The sequence below is a fragment of the Macrobrachium nipponense genome, chromosome 39 (genome assembly GCF_015104395.2).
Source record: "Macrobrachium nipponense isolate FS-2020 chromosome 39, ASM1510439v2, whole genome shotgun sequence".
Taxonomy (NCBI): Eukaryota; Metazoa; Arthropoda; class Malacostraca; order Decapoda; family Palaemonidae; genus Macrobrachium; species Macrobrachium nipponense.
Window position 1 is genome coordinate 54,494,704 of NC_061099.1, and position 22,332 is coordinate 54,517,035.

A 22,332-nucleotide genomic window follows, 5' to 3' on the forward strand; every position below is an offset into this window, starting at 1 on the left:
ACCATTTTCCTACCCTTTTCTTCATCGAGCAAGCGTCGAGCCACAAACGACATAGAGAAGAAACAGCTCATTTAGCATATCTCTGTTAGTATATTCAAATCAAGGTTAATTGGGATAATAAACTGCACAGATGAGTGAGAAGTGGGCATCTGTGTAGAAGAAGAGAAGGGGAAAGTGAAAACGAAGTATATACACGTTTGTTTTAGCTTTCAGAACTATTATGCGTGTAATGTATTCGACATCGCATGAAAGGTGGTTGGAGAAAAGGCTTTCACTAGAAAAACGCCCTGTAAGGAGGATTTCCGACTAATGCCACTTTTCTGTGCTGATTGTGTCCCCCCGTAGTAGTAATCCCTGGTTTGATACTGATCGATGCTGTTTTTAAACACTCCTTACAATTTTATTCATTAGTTACAGTACACATATGAAGGAAGGTGTGTAACTTATTCGTAATGAGAACTTACACACACACACACACACACACTACACCGTATCCAGGAAATGCGGAGGTACATGCACGACTCTAGTTAATGGATGGTGAAATGTGTAGACTACAGTGTAGTGATGTTCAGGGCGTAGCTGAAGAGCGTTTTGTGTAAGTGTATCAAGCAACTATTGGTGTGGACGTGTTCTGCAGTGCTGTTTTTCTTTGGCGCTAACCCTCTTTGGAGTTTGTTTATTTGTTTGTATGGTGTTCTTACGTTGCATGGAACCAGTGGTTATTCAGCAACGGGACCAACGACTTTACGTGACTTCCGAACCGCGTCAAGAGTGAACTTCTATCACCAGAAATACAAATCTCTCCCTTCTTTGGAGTAAACGAGTTAATCTCGAAAAAAAAAATATCTCTTGTAAGAGTTATGGAAAAATGTAAACATTTCAGTTTTGATCTTTTCAATATTAATTCCTTCTGTACATTGATTAGACTTAACGCATTTTATCTTCGTATGTGATGTTGATCTGATAATATTCTAACCAAACAGTCCAAGAGGTGGGGAGGGGGCGTTGTTAATTTATTTTTTGGAAGTGACCAGGTGTTTGAGTGGTATCTCTGGAAAGCTTATATTTTGGACTATTAGATAATCCGACTGTTAAGCAAGTCGCGTGGTGGGCAAGGTCATGAGGTCAGGTCAAAGGTCAAATACTGGGATATTGTTTTTATATCTCAATGATTATATTTAAATCAAGATGACTCTACTAGGTATGAAAATATCGAAATCAGATTCATTGCATTTCAAAACCTAGAAAGAGCATTTCAATAAAAAAAATGACATGAATCTCGGATATAGCCGATTTTGTAGCATTCTTAAAAATAGTTAACTATAATTTATATTTATCGCTGTATATGAGACTTTTTATCGTTTCTTAGAGATTATATTGGGCTAATCATTGAACTTTTCAGCAATAGGATACCTTCCTTCAGTCTTTTGTTTGTTAGATTTAAAAGAGTGACCGTGGGTGCAATATTCGGCTGTGGCGTGTGAATCCCAGTCACCCTCATAACACGGTGATATGAGGGGGCCCCACCCCCCCCACCCCCCCCCCCCCCCCCCCCCCCCCCCCCCCCCCCCCCCCCCACCCCCGTTTTTTTTTTTTTTTTTTTATGTTGGACTGATATTTATTGAAGGCTTCTGATCAAAGTATTACCGAGAACCAATCCAAAAGTTCAAAGTCATTGGGTGATTTTATTTTTAAATTCTCTAAATATAGCTATTTTTAGGACAGAAACCTAATTATATATCCTCCACATATAATTACAGTATAAGTCAGAATATATAACATACTGAACAATTTTCAAGGTTTTGTGGTCGTCTTTGTCGAAGGTCAAGTAAGTCAAACCTACCGAAAATTATATTACATTTATTAGTTATTCTATTAAATGATTAATTATGTATATCCTTGTTTTGTGATGCAAGGAATACAAGTCTTGAGTTAAGAAATGGTTGTCTATGTAAAGAAATCTACATTTAACTTCAAGATTTTTTTCGCTAGAAATTGTCGCATACGTTCATTGTTTTCAATATAAGCTTTGCTCTTAAGTTTTTTAAAAGGATTATTTTGAATCCTAAACCGGGGGAAATTAACTAATCTTACTTAATTTATGACATTTTGAATGATGTGAACTTTCGATTAGTTTTAATCCAAAGTTTTTTATTTATCATACTGTCACAGCTAGACAAGCAAACGTGATAAAGTTTGGATTTATACATGTGTCTATTGTCCTTTAAAATCTCTAAACTTACCATTTTTTGGACATATATAATTTTGAAAACGATACAAGAAAACTTCATACAAATTATTATTCATCTTCAACCTCATCTGATGTCAGGCTGCAATCTAGACTTTCATTTTCATCAAGATCATCATAATTTAAATCATTTAGTGTTTCATCATACTCAGCATAGATCTTACTAGGAGTGTGTATACCCTCAAACCAAACAAATTCTAGCTTTTGTTGATCTTTAATCATCCATCCATTGCCTTCAGGACAAGATCTCACCGGATTATAATGTAGTGCATTTTTCCACACATGTGTAACGTAATTAGTTCTTTTCATTTTCTGCATCAAAACATCTTTACCTGGTAGACAGCAAGAGCCTGCTTACTTGATTTTTCCAAAGGCTTGCCAGAGTCGCCTGAGCCACATAACTTCTTGAAAAGGTGAGGTGTGTTCTTTCGTCGTTGACATTTCTTTCATTGTTGATACCATACATGGAACAAACAAATTCCAGCGCCTCAGTGGCATGGTCGGCTCGGTGTTGGCCTGACACCTCGGTGGCCGCGAGTTCGATTCTCTGGCATTCCACTGAGGCATTAGAGATGTGTATTTCTGGTGATAGAAGTTCACTCTTGACGTGGTTCAGAAGTCATGTAAAGCCGTTGGTCCCGTTGCTGAATAACAACTGGTTCCATGGAACGTAAAAATACCTTACAAACAAACAAACTCCTATAGAATGGTGAAAACTTCTCGACCAATTGTCTTGGATAATGTTCGTTTGGTGAATGTTTCTGTGTACTTCTTATTGCTTTCCATTAGTTTAAGTGGTTTAGCTTTTACCTTGCATAGAAAGGCAGCTGTATAGTCGCTAGCTTTAAAGATGTGGGAAGCATGTAAGTCCAAGCAAATTTCTGGGGTCGATATTTCTGCTGGTTCTGTTATGTTTATGTTTCATCTTGTAATCTTTGAGAACGTACCATTATCCGTCCAGAGTTTAGCTCTAGATGTAGTGAGTAATCTTTGAGCATGTACCATTATCCATCCAGAGTTTAGCTCTAAGATGTAGTGAATAATAAAGTAAAAAAAAAAAAACACATCTGTATCACAACTTCGACTGACAACAACTGGGAGCAAACCCTTTCCAGATACATATTTAACATGAAATATCACTCTGGTGTCGGCTTCTTTGTGAGAGCTCTGAAGATCCGTTACTTCATTTTGCTCAACATGTCTGTCTTTTGCTGCAGCGAGGTAACAACTTTCCTCCAGAGCAAAGTATACTTAATGACCTTCCAATGTTGATGCATAATTGTCAGATATCTGTTCATTCTTCAAAAGCACCAGCAAAGCTTGCTTTCTTGAATATCTTCTTGATGATGGTCCAGTTATTATGCATGACATGTAGTTCCCACGCTCATCTCTTGATTGAGGGCCCTTCTCTGTAAGTATGAGAGACTATGTGCACATCTTGTGAAAAGGAGCATGCATGTTGTAAGACTACTTAACTATCCCACCAAATGTTGGAGGAAGTTCTGGTAAAGTTCGCGAGAAAAACATGTATCTATGATGTAAGTGCTTTTATCAAGTGGTTCTTTGTTAACTGATGTCCTTTCTACTAGTATTCTTATCAATAACGACTTCTCCATTTTCTTTATAGCACTAGTTATATGGCAAAGATAAAAAATGGATAGGAGTCAAAGGATATGAGAGGATTGTCTTGAGGTCTAGATTTTCCTCCAGAAAGGTCATGAATGCAGTGAGCCTCCTTGATTGTCTGAGCCTTTGTGCTTATTTTGGTCTTTAAAGCATCACTGGCAAAAAATTTTATCTTCATTTCCTTCATTGGTCTCAAAACATGCGGGATCTTCCTGGCACTCTGATGAATTCTAGATACAGCAGAACCCCTTTCTCTTCAAGATTTGTTAAGTCGTTTTGCACAATATTTGAAGCAGCCTGGCCTGTGCTCAAACAGTAGAGATTATCTTCAGGGTTGTTCAGAAAGGGATTCATGATATCATCCAGGCTAATTATTAGCTTTTCTAAATCAAAATTCACTCTTAATTCGAGATGGTCGGTATGGCCTCAACTCTTGTGTTATTTCATCTTTAGTGGTAACAGCAGCCATATCTAGAAGGCAAGCAACTACAGCTCCTTTCATAGAACAAGTAACAGTCCATCGTATTCTAGCTTTCATGCACTAAGTAAATGTAGAAATTCTTTTATGGCCAGAAGTTGCATCTTTGTTGACCATCTACCCCAGTTTGAGATCAACAACACAGCGAGAAATGGATTTTGGAGTACGACAAATATACTCCTGAACCTTCTAAGTATGCATGCATTCCTTCATTTGTATTCTCCATATTCACCATATTGAGAAGATATATAGTGGTGCATCAAACATAATTGGGTCGATGTGTTATGAAAAATATTGGACATAATTTACTGAGCACAAATATGTATGAATCAACATCATTAGTTCGACAAGCACGATTCAACAGCAAGTAGTAATGGACCAGGTCAACAAAGATCATCCAGAATATTGCTGTTTTGCCATGATCACCTTGTCTGGTCTTTTCACAAGCAGTGGAGTGCAAATTTCATTTTCTAGGAGGCCCAGTAAAGTGTCTTGTGATGGATCTTCAGAGAAAGAAGTTAGCAACTCTTTAGAACTGTTTTTATTCTAGACCATATTCCTCGGTGAATTTCTGAGTGTAGAATTTGGATAGCTGTGACTAAAAGGGGTGTAATTTTGTACAACCCTTGAAATGGTTTCCACTTACGAAGCCCCTCACTGATCCAGAAGCAAGTACATCAGAACTGCAGAGAACTTCAGCAGCTCCAGATGAATCTAGAATATATCTTAAAAGTGAAATAAGCCATGACTAAGTGATACATACCTATACAAATGAATATATTGTCAAACCTTGGTGATTCTTGGCCTTGAATCTGAAGAGCGGGTTTAGCAATACAAAGATTGTATTGAACCATTGCATATTTTCTTCCTCACTCTTCTGCCACCATTTGTGGTAATACAAGTGTTTCCTGGATCACATCAAGTCATGTTGGAGAAAAATCTATGATCTCCATATAACCTATAGCTTGCTGTGGCAATTCATCTTCTTGAAACAAGGAATTCCATCCTCGCCAGAATGGAGTTTTCTCCAGAAAATGGCATAGCAATATCTTTACCAAGATTAGGTGGATCTCCTATGTTGTAAATCTTGCATTCAAACTTTCTAATTGAAGGCCTTTTCTTTTAGGGCAATATTATATGATCCTCAGCTTCATATTGTCGGCGTCTTTAAGGTGGTCTTTTGGGGAAATCTACTGTATCTTTAATGGATGTTATTTTATCCATTATAGCGAATGCAGTATTTTCAGGTGGTCTATTCTGAAGGCAGATACCAACAGTATCATGTAATGTGTCTCTTCCTGACAAAGTTTCTGTTAGCTCATAATTATCAAAAGCCAAGCTTGTGCAGAGCCCTGGTTGTTGTTACAAGGATTAGGATGTCTCAAAGACTTGTTAGTCCATCTGAGGAGACATTGTGTGCTCACTCTGTAGGAGCAGGTTTTACTGTGCATTCACAGTGTCCTAATAATTTGTCCAGCTTTCTTTTAAACTCTTCCAAAGTGTTGCTGTTTACAACTTTTGGTGGCAGTTTATTCCACGTGTCACATATCTTGTATGTAAAGAAGTTCCCACAATGGGATATGTTGTATCTCTTCAGTTTTAGTTTCCATCCATTATTTCTTGTCTGGTTTTCGTTAATGTAAATAGGTTACTATCTACTTTTGTTATGCCTTTCAGTATTTTAGATGTCCTCGCAATCGTTCTGTTTCTAAGTCATACATTTTCAGGCTCTCTAGTCGTCTTCGGTAACCTATTTGCCTGATGGATAGAATTTATGTTGTGGCTCTTGCTTGTACTCCTTCTAATCTAATTATGTCTTTTCTCAGTGTTGGTGACCAAAACTATAATGGATATTCAAGATGGGGTCTAAGTATTGATGTGTAGAACTGCAGCACCGATCCCTTGTTTCTGTATTTGAAATGCCTCTTTATGTATCCCACTAGTCTCTGTGCCTTTTTCCAAGTCTGAGTTCACCAGGTTACCTCTGTTGTCCCTTAGGGGACCTCTGCTATTTTTTTTTATTGTTTTCCTACTATTAACATGCACAAAGAATTCTTTTGGGCTTTCTCTACAAACTGATGCAACTCTCTTATCCTCATTTATCTTAGCATTTCTTACTAATTTGTCTACCAATCTACAAAGTTCTTTATTCCTACTTGCTTCTACTGGTGTTGGGTGTGGGTTCATTGATTTGTTCAATCTGTCTCTTTCTCTTATTGTATTTTTAATTTCTCTGTTGAACCACTTAGGCTGAGGGTTGCCATTTGTTAGTATTTGCCTTAATGGTATACATCTAAAGCGCTTTTCTGTGTATTCCTCATGAAAGCCTTCCCAGTGTTTATCTATGTCTTCGTTCTCGTCGTACTCTAGAATTTTAACATACTCCTTTAGCTTTTTTAGGTCTTGTTGACAGTAATCTAATCTCATTAATATCTTTTTTTTTATGATGAACATTAATTTGAAAATGGGATAATTTTGTGGTTGCTTTTGCCTAGATTTGCACCTACTGAAAAGTCAGACACTAGATTATCTTCTGTTGATTGGACGATGTCTATAGTATGTTGTTTCCTCTGGTAGGTTTGTCAACCCATTGGTGGAGGAATTCACTTTTTACAAAATCGAAAAGTTTCTTTCCTTCTACGTTTGATGCGGAGGTCATCGTGTTCCAATGTAGTGCTACATCAAAATCGCCCATTATTATTCAGTTTGTTGTTTATCTCTTGTCCTAGTAGTGCATACGGCTTCTCATCGGACATTTATGATTGGTGGGGAGGACTGTATACTAGTTATCTTCTGCCCTAGATGGTTTATATTGATGCCCATCACTTCTTGCCTGGTTGTAATTTTACACTCTATTGGACTGAGGTGGTCCCTAACATAACATAATGCCTCCACCTTTTTTATTGAGTCTATCTTTTTTGAACAATTTATATCCAGCTATCTGGTACTCTCCTACGAAGTCTCTTGTTGCCTCTTGTATCCATGTTTCTGTGATACCTATGATATCTAATTCCTCACTTGCTACCAATGCTTTGCAGAGATCTACTTTGTTTCGAATAGATTATGCATTAAACTGCGCCACTCTGAGGGACTTTTCTATCTTCTCTTTTGTCCTAAGTGGCTTTATTAGTTTCCCTTACTGTCACTGTTGCCTGCAGTGCTATTACTAACCAGATTCTGGGTACTTTCTGACTTCCTCCCTTGAATGTTCAGTTCACTAAGGTGTTTCATGAGGTTTTTGTTGAGAAGGTTTCCTATTAGTTTTCCTCCTTCGAGGCTTTAGTGAGTTCCATCTCTTTTATATACTTTCCTGTTCCCTATAAATCTGTTCCAAACGTTTACGAACCTAACACCTTTTTCTTGGCATATTAGCTCCAGTCTGTCATTGATTCCAATTGCCTTTCTTAAGTAGTGGCTTACATTGGTACTGGGCAGAAGTCTCGCCAGGTGTCTGGCTAGGTCTTCCATCTTTTAGGAACCGGTCATTTCCTCCTCCTTGTACTATGATTACACGTTTTCTATTATTTACCTGAAGCATATCTGGAAGCAACCTTTCTGTTTCAGTAGCAGATGAAGCTATCTGTCTCTCTACATCCAGCAACATGGTAACTGACTGAGTGACCTTACCTGTTTAGGCCTACGATTTTATGGCTCTTTAGTAAGGTGCTGTATGCCTACACCCATGCAAAGATTTTTGCAGGTTTTACTCTACCATTAAATATGCAGAACAACTTGTCTTGGACATTGGAACTAAGCCTGTCTTTTAACTCTTTCAGAAGAATGATCTTCAGAACCAAAATATGAAATCTCAAAAAACTTTATGAGTATGTCTGGTGGTTTGGACTGACCTGATTTGAAGTCATTCACTGATAAAGATACTTGTAAAGAAGGGCTTGATTTTACAACATTAAGTATAGCTGCCTCTACAATTTTAAACTCGCAGAAGAATTGCTTCCTCCTTGCACGCTGGTTTATGATACAAAACTAACCCTTGTTTCTTACACAATTTCTAGGCTATTTTTGTTATCAAAATGTTTTACAATTTTGTCCCCTAAAGATTTTACAGTTGAATGAATTACGCCCTCAATTTCTACATAATTTATCAAGCTAGTGACAATAATGCGGGTGTAATGAAGTTAAACATTCTTGTCGATTATTGTCAGTAACTGATGATTGAAAGTAAGCACTCATGTATTGAAATGCTTTCTCATGAGCATTGTTCACAGATATTCTTTTAGCAGGCTTTGAGGCCATAGGGGCTTTGTTTAAGCAGTCGTTTTTATATTCATTGTGGTACTTAACTTCTTTAGGATAAATGACAATACTTCTAATTTTCGCCAACATTATTTGGTCACCCAGAACTTCAGCAGCTTCTTTAGCCCAAACTCTGAACTGTTATACTCACAGCTGCCAAGAGGTAGTGCCTTTCATTTTTTCTGATTTAGAGTCATGCTGCAAAATATGCACTCCTTGGAAGAACACTGCAAGTTGTAGCAGATCGAACTGGATTCTGACATCTCAGGAGTACATGTTTGTTGTTATCCAGAGTACTGTCCTCTAGGGATATTTTTCCTGATATTGAAGTAAACCTATTGCAGCAAGAACTATGATAGCCACTTGTATCAGACAGATTCCCAGGCAGGTTAGTCAATATTGCCCAGTACATTAATTAAGACTTTGATGGCCTCATCACGCATAAGTATTGATTTTCTGCAATAGCTGCATCAATAACCATCCATGAATATTATTCAAACATAGTTATTAGAAGAAAAAAATCCTGCTCATAGCACTATGGTGAGAGGGCGACTGGTGAGTCACCAGTCTCAACTGCATACTGCACCTAGGGTCACTCTTTTAACTTTCTCACACAAACGACTGGAGTAATCCTATTTCTTAAAACTTCAATGATCAGCCCAGTCAGTTCTCTAAAATAGCAGTTCTCAATAATATGTAAGAAAAGTCGCATATATAGCGATAAATAATGAAATTACAGTTAACTATACTTTTAAGAATTCTATAAAATCAGCTATATCTGACATGCACGTCAATATTTCTTATTGAAATGCTGTTCCTAGGTATTTTACTTACTTAATATTAAAGAGAGGTCTAACTTAATATTAAGAAGAGGTCTATCATTAGGCTTAAAATGCAGCAAACCATTTCGATATCTCTATACCTAATCGAGTAATCTTGATTTGAATACAATCAATGAGATATGACAAGAATATCTTTGTATTTAACCTTTGACCTGATCTCATGACCTTGCCCACCACGCGATTTACTTAAGAGTTGTTTTATCTAATAGTCCAAATTATAAGCTTTGCAGATACTCAAACACCTGGTTACTTCCAAAAAATAAAAGACTCCTGGATCTTGGACTCCTATACAAGACAGAATTGTGCGATATATCAACAGGTTTTGATTTTCAAAGTGACAGTAAAAGATTTTTCCTTTTTCATACACACTGATCAACTCATACCTGAAATCATTAGTAAGGATGCAAAAAACGAAAAATAAGAATAGTCAAGTCTGAAGGCGACCAAATTCAGAATGACACCATAGTAACAGTGGTAACTAAATCTTTTGCCTTGTCACTTTTTAGTTGTCAATTAAAGAACACTATTGAGAAGGATTTGCACTGCCCTTCGTATTTTTTCTGTCTGCCGTCAGATCTTAAAAACTACTGAGACTAGAGGGCTGCAAATTAATATGTTGATCATCCACTCTCCAATCATCAAACATATCAAATTGCAGCCCTCTAGCCTCAATAGTTTTTATATTATTTAAGGTTAAATTTGGCCATGATCTTGCGTCTGGCAACGATATAATTTCTTGGGCTGCTGCTCATTTAGCATTACACGAAGTCACCAAAAAAATATTTCTATTTTCGATGGCCTTGATTATATGCTGTACAGAAAATTCGATTCTGCTGAGGAAACTTTGGCGCATTTTTTACTTGTTTCCTATTTGGAAGGGTCCAAGAAGTGATGCAAAGTTACCTGTCAGAATTAATGTGCCTACGAAAGCAAAGGTTGCTGAGCTCTCTGTTCTTTATGGAAAAGGAGTGAGGTTGTTTTAGGTGACGGAAAAATGTTTAAAAAATAATGGAGGCTTGAAAAGAAGAAAAGTTGAGTTATGAGAGTTTGGTCAAAACAGTGTGAAAAGATCGAATGCAGTGCTTTGAGGTCCGGCTACATGGAGAGAATGAAGGCTGATAGGTTTGATGAAAGCGTGTGTCATTATTTTGGAAGTCTTGAAAGGAGCGGCAAGTGTTGGGGCAGAAGGTCCTTGGCATCCAGGAGAAGGAAGACTAGAGGTGAATAGCACAGTGCGTATCGATGTAGAGCTCATAAGTCATCTGTATGAGTGGATGAGCAGCTGATGCTCTCAAGGTTTTCCTTGATGTAACGTTAAGCATAGTACACACTATGCCATCATGTACCAGCTACGTGATGCAGCAGTGGTGTTGGAAAAAAATTAATAGTGGCCAAACTGTACTGCAACACTGCTCACTTGTTTCTCGCAGTTCAGCTTTCAACGGCAGGATGTCTGCCGATGATGTACTTTGCCAGGAGACTCTACTGTGGGTGTAGTTGCTCTGTGTGCTGCAAAAAAGAAACTTTTGCGGAAGAAACGTAGAACCTTGTGGTGTAAGCAGTGGCTTTCTCGGCGACCTCTGAAGGGAAGCTTCTATGAAATATTTTTGGAGCTACATGTCGAAAATCCAGACTTTGAAAATTACACAAGAATGCCAATCCTTGCATTTTATAAATTGTTGGAAAAAACTTGAACCATATATTTGTAAGCAGGACACCAGCTTTCAAGACAGCATATCACCAGGAGCTCGTTCTTGCAGCTGGAGGGTCATATGCAAGCCTCCAATAATCAACCAGGATTTCAAAACAGCCTCGGTCTAATCATCCGACAAACTGTGAAGCCATCTATAAACGTCCGTTTAGGGAGGATTATTTGAAAGTAAGGTTCAAATATAGGTACAAAGTACACAAATATTTTTTTATTACAGGAAACGCAGCTCATCAAAACACCATAACCTCGGAGCTCCAGACTTCTGTGATGCTTTGATTGCAGACATTTCCTTGTAGAATTGTGTCTTCAGGGTGTGCAGCTTTTCAGTAATGTCTTCATTCTGCAACGTACAGTTTACAAAACTCGATAACTCTGATTTTATGGTTTCCAAGCTTGCACTCCTGATGTTTCTCATCTTGTAATGCTTGCATTTGATGTTCCAAACAGATGGATGTTCCTTCAGTAATTCAATAAAATGTAGTGTTAGCCCTTGTCCACTCAAGGGGTTTGGCTGGTGGTGGTGAACGGACATCCCCCCTTTGAACGTTGGTGCATCACTGAGCTGCGCAATGAAATGGCTCTGCCCCATCAACACGTTGGTGATGCGGCTTCGTGTTGAAAAAGTCGTTTTTCAACGCATCCATCTAACACTGCGAGCATCATGATGCATAGTGTGTATGGGGTTTAAATCCTTCATCCAGCTGCTTAAGTATGAAGTGTGCAGGAATATATGTATAACTTCAGAGATAGTTATTTATTTAGAACTCGATGATTGGTTGTATATTTGAGTTCCTTTTACTTATTTCGTTCTTTTATATAAAAGAATTTCCTTTGACCTGACGTCATCAAGGACTTTATCAAAAAGATCAACTTTTTGGACAGCCTAGAGAGATAAAAAGATGGGCCATACTTATGTCAGTGATATCGAATTGTCAGCACAGATAAGGAGTGATTAGTATTTCACAATAAATGCCAGTGGATATTTAATCTCTCTCTCTCTCTCTCTCTCTCTCTCTCTGTACACACACAAATATGTGCGTTCACATCCACATATACCTATACATACATACGTGCAGACACACACATATGTATATAATGTGTGTATTTTTCTTCTTTACTGTTCCTAAGAACCAAACATAGTTTTATGTGTAATGATGAAATTTCTTTGATGCAAATAGCAGAACGAAAAACCTCACTGTGGATGAAAAAATTTCAAGTTTAAAGTAGATGAGAAAATTATGAGGGAGGTCAACCAACTACATAGAAATCAGTGAGAGCCCTGGAAACTCGACGTTGTTCAAATCAAGGCCATACTTGAGCTATTGAGTGCCAAACGAGTGATAAAACCCCCCAAACCTGTTCACCTTTACTCATGGTCGCTTCCAACCTTAGAGCTTGCTTAATAAGGCATGAATACTAAAATCTTTGTAAAAATAAACAAGTACACTGTTATCCAATTAGTTTTACAAGTACAGTCAGTAAAGCAACTATGTAAAATTAGGGTAATGGGACTGCACGCATTCATGCTGGAATTACACAACAATGAGTTGCTCTAAAAAGCATAATGAAACGTTGACTTGCTGCTTTATTGCTTACCTCTGGCCTGCGTTTGCTGTTGCTGCTGCCAAGTGACATCTCGGAAGGTCCTTTGAATTCAACAAAGGAGAGAGAAAATAGTAACCAAGCCGACAATTATTATCTTAATGTCACAATGAATCCGATAGGTTCAAAGAAACCGGTTGACCTTAGGCTTAACTAAATGTCACCGGAAATAATTTCTCATCAGCATTCTTATTTTCGATTTTTATTTTGCTGCTGCATCACACCTTACGAGTCATAGGGTTTCACTGTCCAGAATTAAGCAATTTTTCAAACATTGCCGGTGGTTATTTGTTGTTATTCATTCACTTTTTGTCACAGTTCGGAGTTCGTCACAGACTATATCCTCTATTTTTGCTCTTACTCTCCATATTAACAAGTTCTATTTTCACTAGGTCGTGACCTGAAAGTAACACCACACCAGAGAATTATGTATGATCCGGTTCATGCGATTTACGGCTAAGCAAGTTAAAAAAAAACCAAAAATTTTTCTCATAATTTAAAAAAAATTAAAACCCCACTTTTTTTTAAATAAATTCAAGCAATAATTTTGAAATCCTTTGCCATGGAAACCTCCGTATAGAAATACGTGTGTACGGCAGTCATCGTTACGGAGGCAGGTTTAAAAGACAACAGACATTGCTGTCAAACACTACTCAGATATTTTCGATGATGTTTCAAAACGTCCCGGAAGTTCTCTTGAGTAATGCGAAATGGCTGACGTATACACGCACCTATGTATATTTATCAGTTGGGACATACGAACGTCAAAGAGAGAGGAACGTGGCCATTTTTAGATGTGATAAATTTTTTATCGCATTTGAAAGGATAGGTCTGAGTGTTTTTAGGTGACACGATCGTGTGAAAAGAATAGCTGAATGATTAAATGAACTTGGAACGGATCAAAAAACAGGCGCGAAAGGCTAGGATGGAAGAGGTATTGGAAAGAAAGAACCCTAACACAGAGGAACAAACAAACAAAGAGGAAGCGAGAGAGTGAATGGAAGATGGAGGTGAATGGTGCAACGCGTGTATGGGTTACAGTGCACTACTGATGAGCCATTTGTCTAGGTGTATAGTGGGGATGTTGTGGAGGATTTCTGTACAAGATCCTCCAGCACGAATCATCAGTTGAAAGTTAACGTGGTCGTGGCTATTGCAGCGTTTTCTTTTGGAGCCAACCCCTGTTATAAGAAACGTCTTAGTATTGGGGAAGCATATACTTATGCCAATGACCACTCGATGTCCCATCTGTTCAGCCGGCTAAAGATAAGATAGCAACACCTTTCAGAAAAAAACGACAAAATGACTAGAAATCTAACCAGGAGATTTTTTAAGTGGTGTTTTAACAGACTAATACTTGCTTTTCATTAATTAATCTGTATCCCATGCAGTTTATCCTTTCCAACTTTCAGGAGCAAATTTCTGTACCATAAAAAAAGGGTCACAGAGTGTTTACTCTTAGTTTTGGAAATCAGCACACTTAATGTCACTTTAAATGGGTATATTTCCGTGTCATTGAGTAATGGATTCTTCCAACAAATGCCTGTTGATTGTACAAGATGTGCCCTTTCACCCTTACCTTTCTATATGTAAGTATTTGTAGCAATGTTTCCCATAAATGAAGTGAACCAGGGTACTCAAATGAAACATTGTTTCTGTCAGCCAGTAAAAAAATAAAGTAAAATAAAAAGTTTCTTCCAATATAACCCTTACCCAAATTGCAGTATGCAAACGAATAATATTTTAAAGACAAGTTTACATAAATGAAAACTTTTTACGATTTGTTTTGCTACGTAAATTAATCTACAATATTGATAAACTCGATCACTGACACTTCTCCATGAAGTCACACTAACTCCTCTACCCATTAGTATAGTTTTTACGGAGCGTATTTTATCAGCTTCACAACCACTTCTCTCACTCTGGGAGGTACCTCGGTTACTAAACGGTTTAAAGCAAAAACACTCTTCATACACTTCTGACGATACCTACTGTTGATAAACAACCTCCCCTGATTTGATTATGTGCACCTCAAATTAATCTACTGGGCACCCTTAAGAGATGCCGTACTTGCTTAATAGCAGCAGGCTCCTCGGGCTCAAGAGCTGATAATATTCCTTTTTCGTAGATATATATATATATATATATATATATATATATATATATATATATATATATATATATATATATGTATATATATACATATATATATATAGATATATATATATATATATATATATATATATATATATATATATATATATATACAGAGAGAGAGAGAGAATGTATAACTGAACCACGAAAATATGGAACGTGATGAATATATAAAATAACAGCACTTCGTGTTATTTGCATATATATATATATATATATATATATTATATAATATATATATATATATTTATATATTATATATATATATATATATATATATATATATATATATATATATATATATAAAGCAAATCCCGCAATTAAAAGTGGGGGGACCCAAGATATCTCTCTGAAAGATAGAGGTCATTGAAGACGTTAAATTCTCTCTCTCTCTCTCTCTCTCTCTCGCTCTCTCTCTCTCTCTCTTCATATATATATATATATATAGATATATACACTTCACAATGAAACTACTGGTTGTCCTTGAAAGCTTGTATCTTTGTTGAATAAACAGATACCATTGAGTTTGAATAAAGGCCTATTAGTATATACATACATACATATGTGTATAATATATATGTATAATTTATAGATTCCGGATGTTTGTGACCATGCACATAATTACTCCATTGCGCGATTTATCATATGCACGCCTACATTGTGAACTTTGTATATTAATCATGAAAAGGCCGAGCGCTGGAGTACTCTCACTCATTGATCGTTCAAGTGAGTGATGAAAACCATACAGTTGCTCTAAGTTTCACAAATCGGGTGGGGACCCCTAAATGGGGTCGTAATTCTCATCATGTGGGGTCGTAAGAATGACATGGGGTCACTAGATAGATACCCAGGGACTGGGTGTGCAAAACATCCGGATTGTGTGGGGGGGGGGGGGGGGGGGTTGCGATTCATCCTGTTAAATTCAATGTTTTGTATAGTAACAGCTACTAGTAATCTCACTGAGAAAAAAAAGTAAATTAAATGATAATTGTTTAAAGTCATAATTGAAATGATTACCGTATGATTGAAAGGTGCCATATTCTTAGTAGGGCCTATTTATTTTGCGTTATTATCTGTATCTATTAGACCTTTGTTACCCCCCCCCGGCTTGTACCTGCGGATTGAGGTTTAACGTGTTTCATGTCGTCAGTTCTACTCGCGTATACGTGTAATACCGATTTTTTTTTTTTTTTTTTTTTTTTTTTTTCTTTTTTTTTTTTTTTTTTTTTTTAAACCATTGTGGTTCTATTGCACTTGAAATGGGAGAATTACAAGCGGACACGAAGCAAAGTTGTGGATTAAATCAACCAATAGGCATTCAGCTAAGAAATTAAGCCTTGCAGGTTCTTGTACGATTTGGAACCACTTAGTGAGGCAGCATTCTCATTAAAGGTGTTCATTAAAAATGACTATCGTAGCCGTGTGACAAACATCAACTTCAGCGGAGGGGGGGGACTGGGGGCCACCCCACCCCCACCCCCATATGAATAAATAGAGCGTTGTTTTCTTTCAATAAATCATTATTAGTAGCAAAAATTTGCTCAGTTACTGATTATTTCAACAACAACAACAATAACTGTACAACAAGAAAAACAACAACGACATCTACTAGTGTGTATATGTTACAATATGTTATTTCCAAAAGTGCTCCCCAATGAAAGATTTACAGAAAATGGGTCACAAATAGGGGCCAGCCCTTCAGGCAGCCAGGAAGTACAGTATGATACTTGTAATACAAGCTGTTATAACTGAGCAGCTGTTATGTAGTGTTATCGTAACATAAGTACTAGGGATGTAGTAAAATAAAGATATATATTATATATATATATCTATAATATATATATATATATATATATATATATATATATATATATAAATATATATATATATATATCTATATATATATATACACACATATGATATATATATCTATATATATATATATATATATATATATATATATATATATATATATATATATATAAAGGGAATACCACAGGAAAATGATAGTCAGAATCCTATCGCTTTCGTCTTTACTAAGACATTGTCAAGGAATGACTGAAATACAATTGGAGAGAAAGTTATCAGGTAAACAATAAGATCAAGAATACCAGATGGTTAATTGTCAAAAGGGTAAAAATTAAAGAGATAATCCAGGATTATCGGATATCACACGGTCACAAACTTAAACATAGATTTAAAAAACCCTAAAACAGAAACTACAAGTATCCGTATAGTCCAAAAACATGTAAAAAAACAACTAAAAATATAAATTATTTTGCTTATATTTATCTACAACTTTTTTCATTATGAAGGCATCAAGTTTAAATAAAACCAAGATTTAAATTTTAGAACAATTCCATTATTTGACTTGATGAAACAAGATTCAATGATATTCCTTTTTTAACTGTCATTATATGGGATTAAGGCTCTTGCTTGACTCAGTTAATAGGATGATCAAAACTCCTCATATGTACGAATAATGCATTCGATATTGCCCAGTCTCACAGAATATTGGTGCTTTTTGTTTTGGAGACGATGTGAAAGAGATTTCCCGGTTTATCTGTAGTAGACTTAATCCACAACTTTGCTAAGTCCATATCTCCTGTCCTCAGCAATATTTGTGAGATTTAAGCGGTTATAATTAATAATATATTTAATATGCCAATGTGATGTGCTGTGACCTTTTTGGAATGCGCAGACTTCCCATAGAGACAGAGCCGAAGCAACGACCTGAGAAATCTGATAAATGATTTCTGGGATGGCGTGATATGAAAATGCATAGTTAAGCGGGTCAATGTTCGTCAGTTCATGGGGTCTTGTTCAAGTGCCTTTGAGAAACACTGGATGCAACCAGTTTATATGAGGCGTTAACCGAAGTAGTGCATTCGTATGTGCATGTGCGCCTCTTCCGTTGATAATGGTATCATTAGCCAAGTCTATGGGGGAGACTTTCAGAGAGGCCCGTGAGAGAAAGGCAGAAGTGCTGGGGATAGCTCTGCTGAAACCGTTATTTTACTATTTGTGTGAAGTTCTGGACTGGCGAGATGGACGCGATTCTGGCAAGGGAACTGAGAGTCCTAGGGGGGCGGGGGGGACCAGAGAGATCCTGTATGGGAGAAGAGATAATTGGTGTGACTAATTACTGATTAAGACCATTTACATATGGGGGGTTTCACTAAGTTAGTTAGTCTGTGAGACTTGATTATTATCTTTCATTGTTAAATAAATGTTTTTTTTTTTTTTTTTTGTTATTTTTGCCATATCTCTGACTCTCATTTGATGACCTGTTAGAATGGAGAGAGAGAGAGAGAGAGAGAGCGAAGGCTATGCCAGCGGTCCGCTTAGAGAGAGAGAGAGAGAGAGCGAAGGCTATGCCAGCGGTCGCTGAGAGGAGAGAGAGAGAGATGAGAGGAGAGATTGTGTGTGTATCAGTTTGCCTACCGCTTTGGTTTCACGCATACCAAATAAAATACAAGATTCCTATCTCGTAACATATTTATATGGAATTTTTTTAGACACAATTCTTACCAAGAATTTTGCCCCCAAAAAAGTTATATGTTATTAGGTATGTGGATGATATTTTCTGTATTTGGCCAGTTCACGAAAATCTCCAGGAATTCCTTAATAATCCCTTCTATAAAATTTAGTGTAGAGGACGAAAGAAATTGTAATTTGAATTTTCTTGATGTAACTGTCCATAGAAATTTCACCTTTTCAGCCTTTCGGAAATTAACCAACATTGCCTCTTTTGTTCATTACTACTCCAATCATCATCAAAATGTTAAATTCTCTGTTTTTTTTCTGAGATGTTGCTAAGGGCTTTACGTGTCTGTTTACCTCGCAGTTTATTGACGCTGAGATTAAAACTATTTTATGATATTGCACTGAAACGTAAATACCCAAGGACGTTTGTAGCTGTGGCATGGAAAAGAGCTAGAAAAACATTTTATTCAACTAATGACAAACATTTAGTAAGCATTACATTCTAAAATTACCTTATGATGAAAGGTTTTTAGAAATTCCTATAATTTTAAAGCTTTTTAACATAAATGTTGTTTTCAGTAATATTAATGTTAAGAGTTTAGTAATAAAAAATTCTCCTAAAGATCTTTCAGGCTCCATATATGAAATTCCTTGCAAAAAGTGTGATAAAGTCTATTATGAACAATCCGGTAAATCTCTTTCCAACGTCTCAAACAGCACCAATATTCTGTGAGAACTGGGCAAATATAGAATGCATTATTCGTACATATGAGAGGTTTAGATCATCCTATTAACTGGAGTCAAGCAAGAGCCTTAATCCCATATAATGACACAGTTAAAAGGAATATCATTGAATCTTGTTTCATCAAGTTAAATAATGGAAATGTTCTAAATTTAAGTCTTGGTTTATTTAAACTTTGATGCCTTCATAATGAAAAAAGTTGTAGATAAATATAAGCAACAAATTAATCTATTCAGTTTTTACATGTTTTGTACTATACGGATACTTTGTAGTTTCTGTTAGGGTTAAATCTGTGTTTAAGTTTGTGACTGTGTGATATCCGATAATCCTGGATTATCTCTCTAATTTTTACCCTTTTGACAATTAACCATCTGGTGTTCTTCAGCTTGTTGTGCACCTGAGAACTTTCTCTCCAATTGTATTTCATTCATTCCATGACAAGGTCTTAGTAAAGACGAAAGCGCTTCGATTCCTACTCATTTTCTTGTGGTATTCGCTTATTTAATGAGGTCACGAGCATCTACTGTGATTTTTTAAGCACACACACACACACACACACACACACACACACACACACACACACACACACACACACCACACACAAACATATATATATATATATATATATATATTATTATATATATATATTACATATATATATATATATATATATACATTGACTTGAGGTTGCAATGAACAGTTGAAAGTGCTGAATGGTGTTTTGTTAAGAAAATGTTGGAAACGCCTCATCTCAGAAGTGACAGAAAGGTTTGAAACGAAGATGGGAGAAAGCAAGCGAAAAGTGAGCTAAAGTAAAAAGCAGAAAAAAAGTGAGTTACGTTTAGAGGCCTCTAGTGCACCGCATGAGTTTTTGCACTGTAGGACTTCAATGAGTAGACATTGACCATCTTGATGACCCTGAACCTTCTACTTTCCAGAGGCAGGTCTATGGCTTTCTTCGTGGTTAAGATCCTCCTATTTTTTATACTGTCTTGCTTTAGGTTTTCATGTTTTATCCAGGTTGGCCGTTGTTCTTTAAATGGCAGTTCAAGGTTTCCAGTATTCCGTCCTGTGTGAGGACTAGACATCTCAAATAAACGTAAACTGAACATTCCCAACCTTTCATCCTAGGGGGGATCAGTTTTATATTTTCTCAATCGGTTTCTCTGTATGAAGTGTAATACAATTAAGACGATATGCCACAAGCTTTGACAATACGGACCAGTTGAAAGTTTCTGTTCCTCCTATTTCCGCTTTTTCTTTTTCATGCGTCCCGCTCGTTTGCGTTGTACTCACGACCAAGGTTTAGATAGCTATAGATCTTGCTCACGACAGTAATATTAATACCTCATAACAAAAGCACTAAATTTCCAATTTTCTAAACTGGGTAGCACCGATTTCTGTCATGTAAATGCGTGCATGGACCGTTACGGAAAACAATAAGTGAGATAACTTAGAAAATAATGTCATCAAAATTGATATTGATTGTGGAAAGGTAAACAGTTTGAAGTTTCATTTTTAAAGAACATTAATGAGAATGTCGTCGATAAGATAAAAGCATAGTTGAGTAATTTATAGTTATCAGACAAGGCATTGAAATAACAAAGATAACCTTCAAATAAAAGATCTCTCTGTCGATCTACATAATCGTTTTTATACAGTATTATTTCGTTTTAATCATCGACCATATCATAACCATTGTTGTTGCTGCTGTTATTTCGTAGTTTTTATTCAATGGACAGGAAATTTTCAAGAATACTGAAGGTGGAGAATTCTAATATTTTAGCCATTTCGAATTAATCAATTAGTTGATTGATTAATTTGAAGTCGTTTCATAACGACTAAAAATAAAAATAATGATAATCAGTATGACTACCGACGGAATGTGAAATCAAAGCATCTATCTCCCCTTAGAATTTGAGACGCACCTCGACACCTCGTTAGCCAGGCGCTCTTTGATTTTCTTTAAATCATGAACTGTTGTCGTCAAGGAATTTCTGGGATGAATTTTATACTTTGTCTTGGTCGCACCTGGTATCTTGATGGGTCTGTATCGAAGGAGTGACATTTCATACGAGTTACATAAATACCATATTAAAGGAGTGAGATTTTACTGGAGTGATATAACGATGAAGTGACAAAGTAACCAAAAATTATACAAATTATGAAATTATTAAGACTGAAATTTATATCAGAGGTTTCTCTCCTTTGTTGTGACATTCCTGTGACATGTCACTACTTTGACCCGCTCCCATTTTGATGCTTATACATACTGTATTAGTATGTGGGTTTTCTAACAAAGAGATACCTTATCCACTCTGCCACCTCGTTTTAGTATGGGCTAAAGCAATACGACTATGGTTATTTATCAAGCTAAGCATCTGAGATAGAGCCTAGAAATAAGAGAGATGCATTCTTAAAATAAAGAATTATTTATACAATTATGTCATGACAATTAGTTATGGTAACTTCCTTCAGTATCGTTACCATTATCTCTTAGTCATCCCAAACTCTATCTCTGGTACTACAAACCTTACCCTTTACTATCTCCACAGTATAGTCTGGGGGCTTATGTAATCCCGTAGGATTTTTATGATTAGAACATGGCGCCTATCGAGATATCTGAAGTAGGTTCCATTTAACAAGTAAATGTTTACTGGAGATTTCCCAGAGGTGGCAGATGGTGGCCATCTTGAATTTTAAAAATGGCTGCCATTTCGGGCCCTCATTCCAGTAAGAGTTGGTGTTTTTAGTCCAATAATCCATTTATTTTCACTCAACATGAACTATAACTTATTAGCTGAGTCTGGCTTTTTAAAGTAAACATGAACTATAACTAAATATGAGTCTGGCTTTTTAAAGTATATTACCAAAACATTTAAAATAGCCACATTCAGTATTCAATATGGCCGCCATAAGTACTGACCCATATTAGAATGTTGCAAACTTTTTAGGTGATTTATTCAACCACTCAAGAAGCGCCAGGGTCAATTTCTAAGTTATATCTGGTTGTGATATAAGGGTTGTTGATTACATTGTTGTTGGCAGTAAAATGCCAGTATGGGTGCCAAAAATCCAATATGGCTGCCATAGATTGCCTAAAGAAAATTCCAACAAGTTTAGCTAAACTATTAGCCAAATCTCCAATTGGTCTGATCATAATTATTTATCTAAATATTCATAACATTC

The 22,332-nt window shown here is 36.4% G+C and overlaps 1 protein-coding gene across 8 annotated transcripts in view; it reads right to left on the reverse strand.

The window, feature by feature from the left end:
* LOC135210356 (proton-coupled amino acid transporter-like protein pathetic) overlaps positions 1-14,698 on the reverse strand; it is a 42,432-nt gene extending 27,734 nt beyond the window's left edge. For 2 of the 8 annotated variants that reach the window (XM_064243253.1, XM_064243246.1), the window contains exons 1-2: positions 14,594-14,698; positions 12,756-13,161 (exon numbers count right to left, since the gene is read on the reverse strand). In XM_064243253.1, coding sequence (XP_064099323.1) covers positions 12,756-12,794 — 39 coding nt within the window. In that variant the 5' untranslated portion in view covers positions 12,795-13,161; positions 14,594-14,698. Of the gene's footprint in view, positions 1-12,755; positions 13,162-13,800; positions 13,910-14,340; positions 14,417-14,474 lie in introns of those variants that run through there. The other 6 variants (XM_064243249.1, XM_064243247.1, XM_064243248.1 and 3 more) reach the window with 6 other exon arrangements.
* Between the last annotated feature and the right edge of the window lie 7,634 nt (positions 14,699-22,332).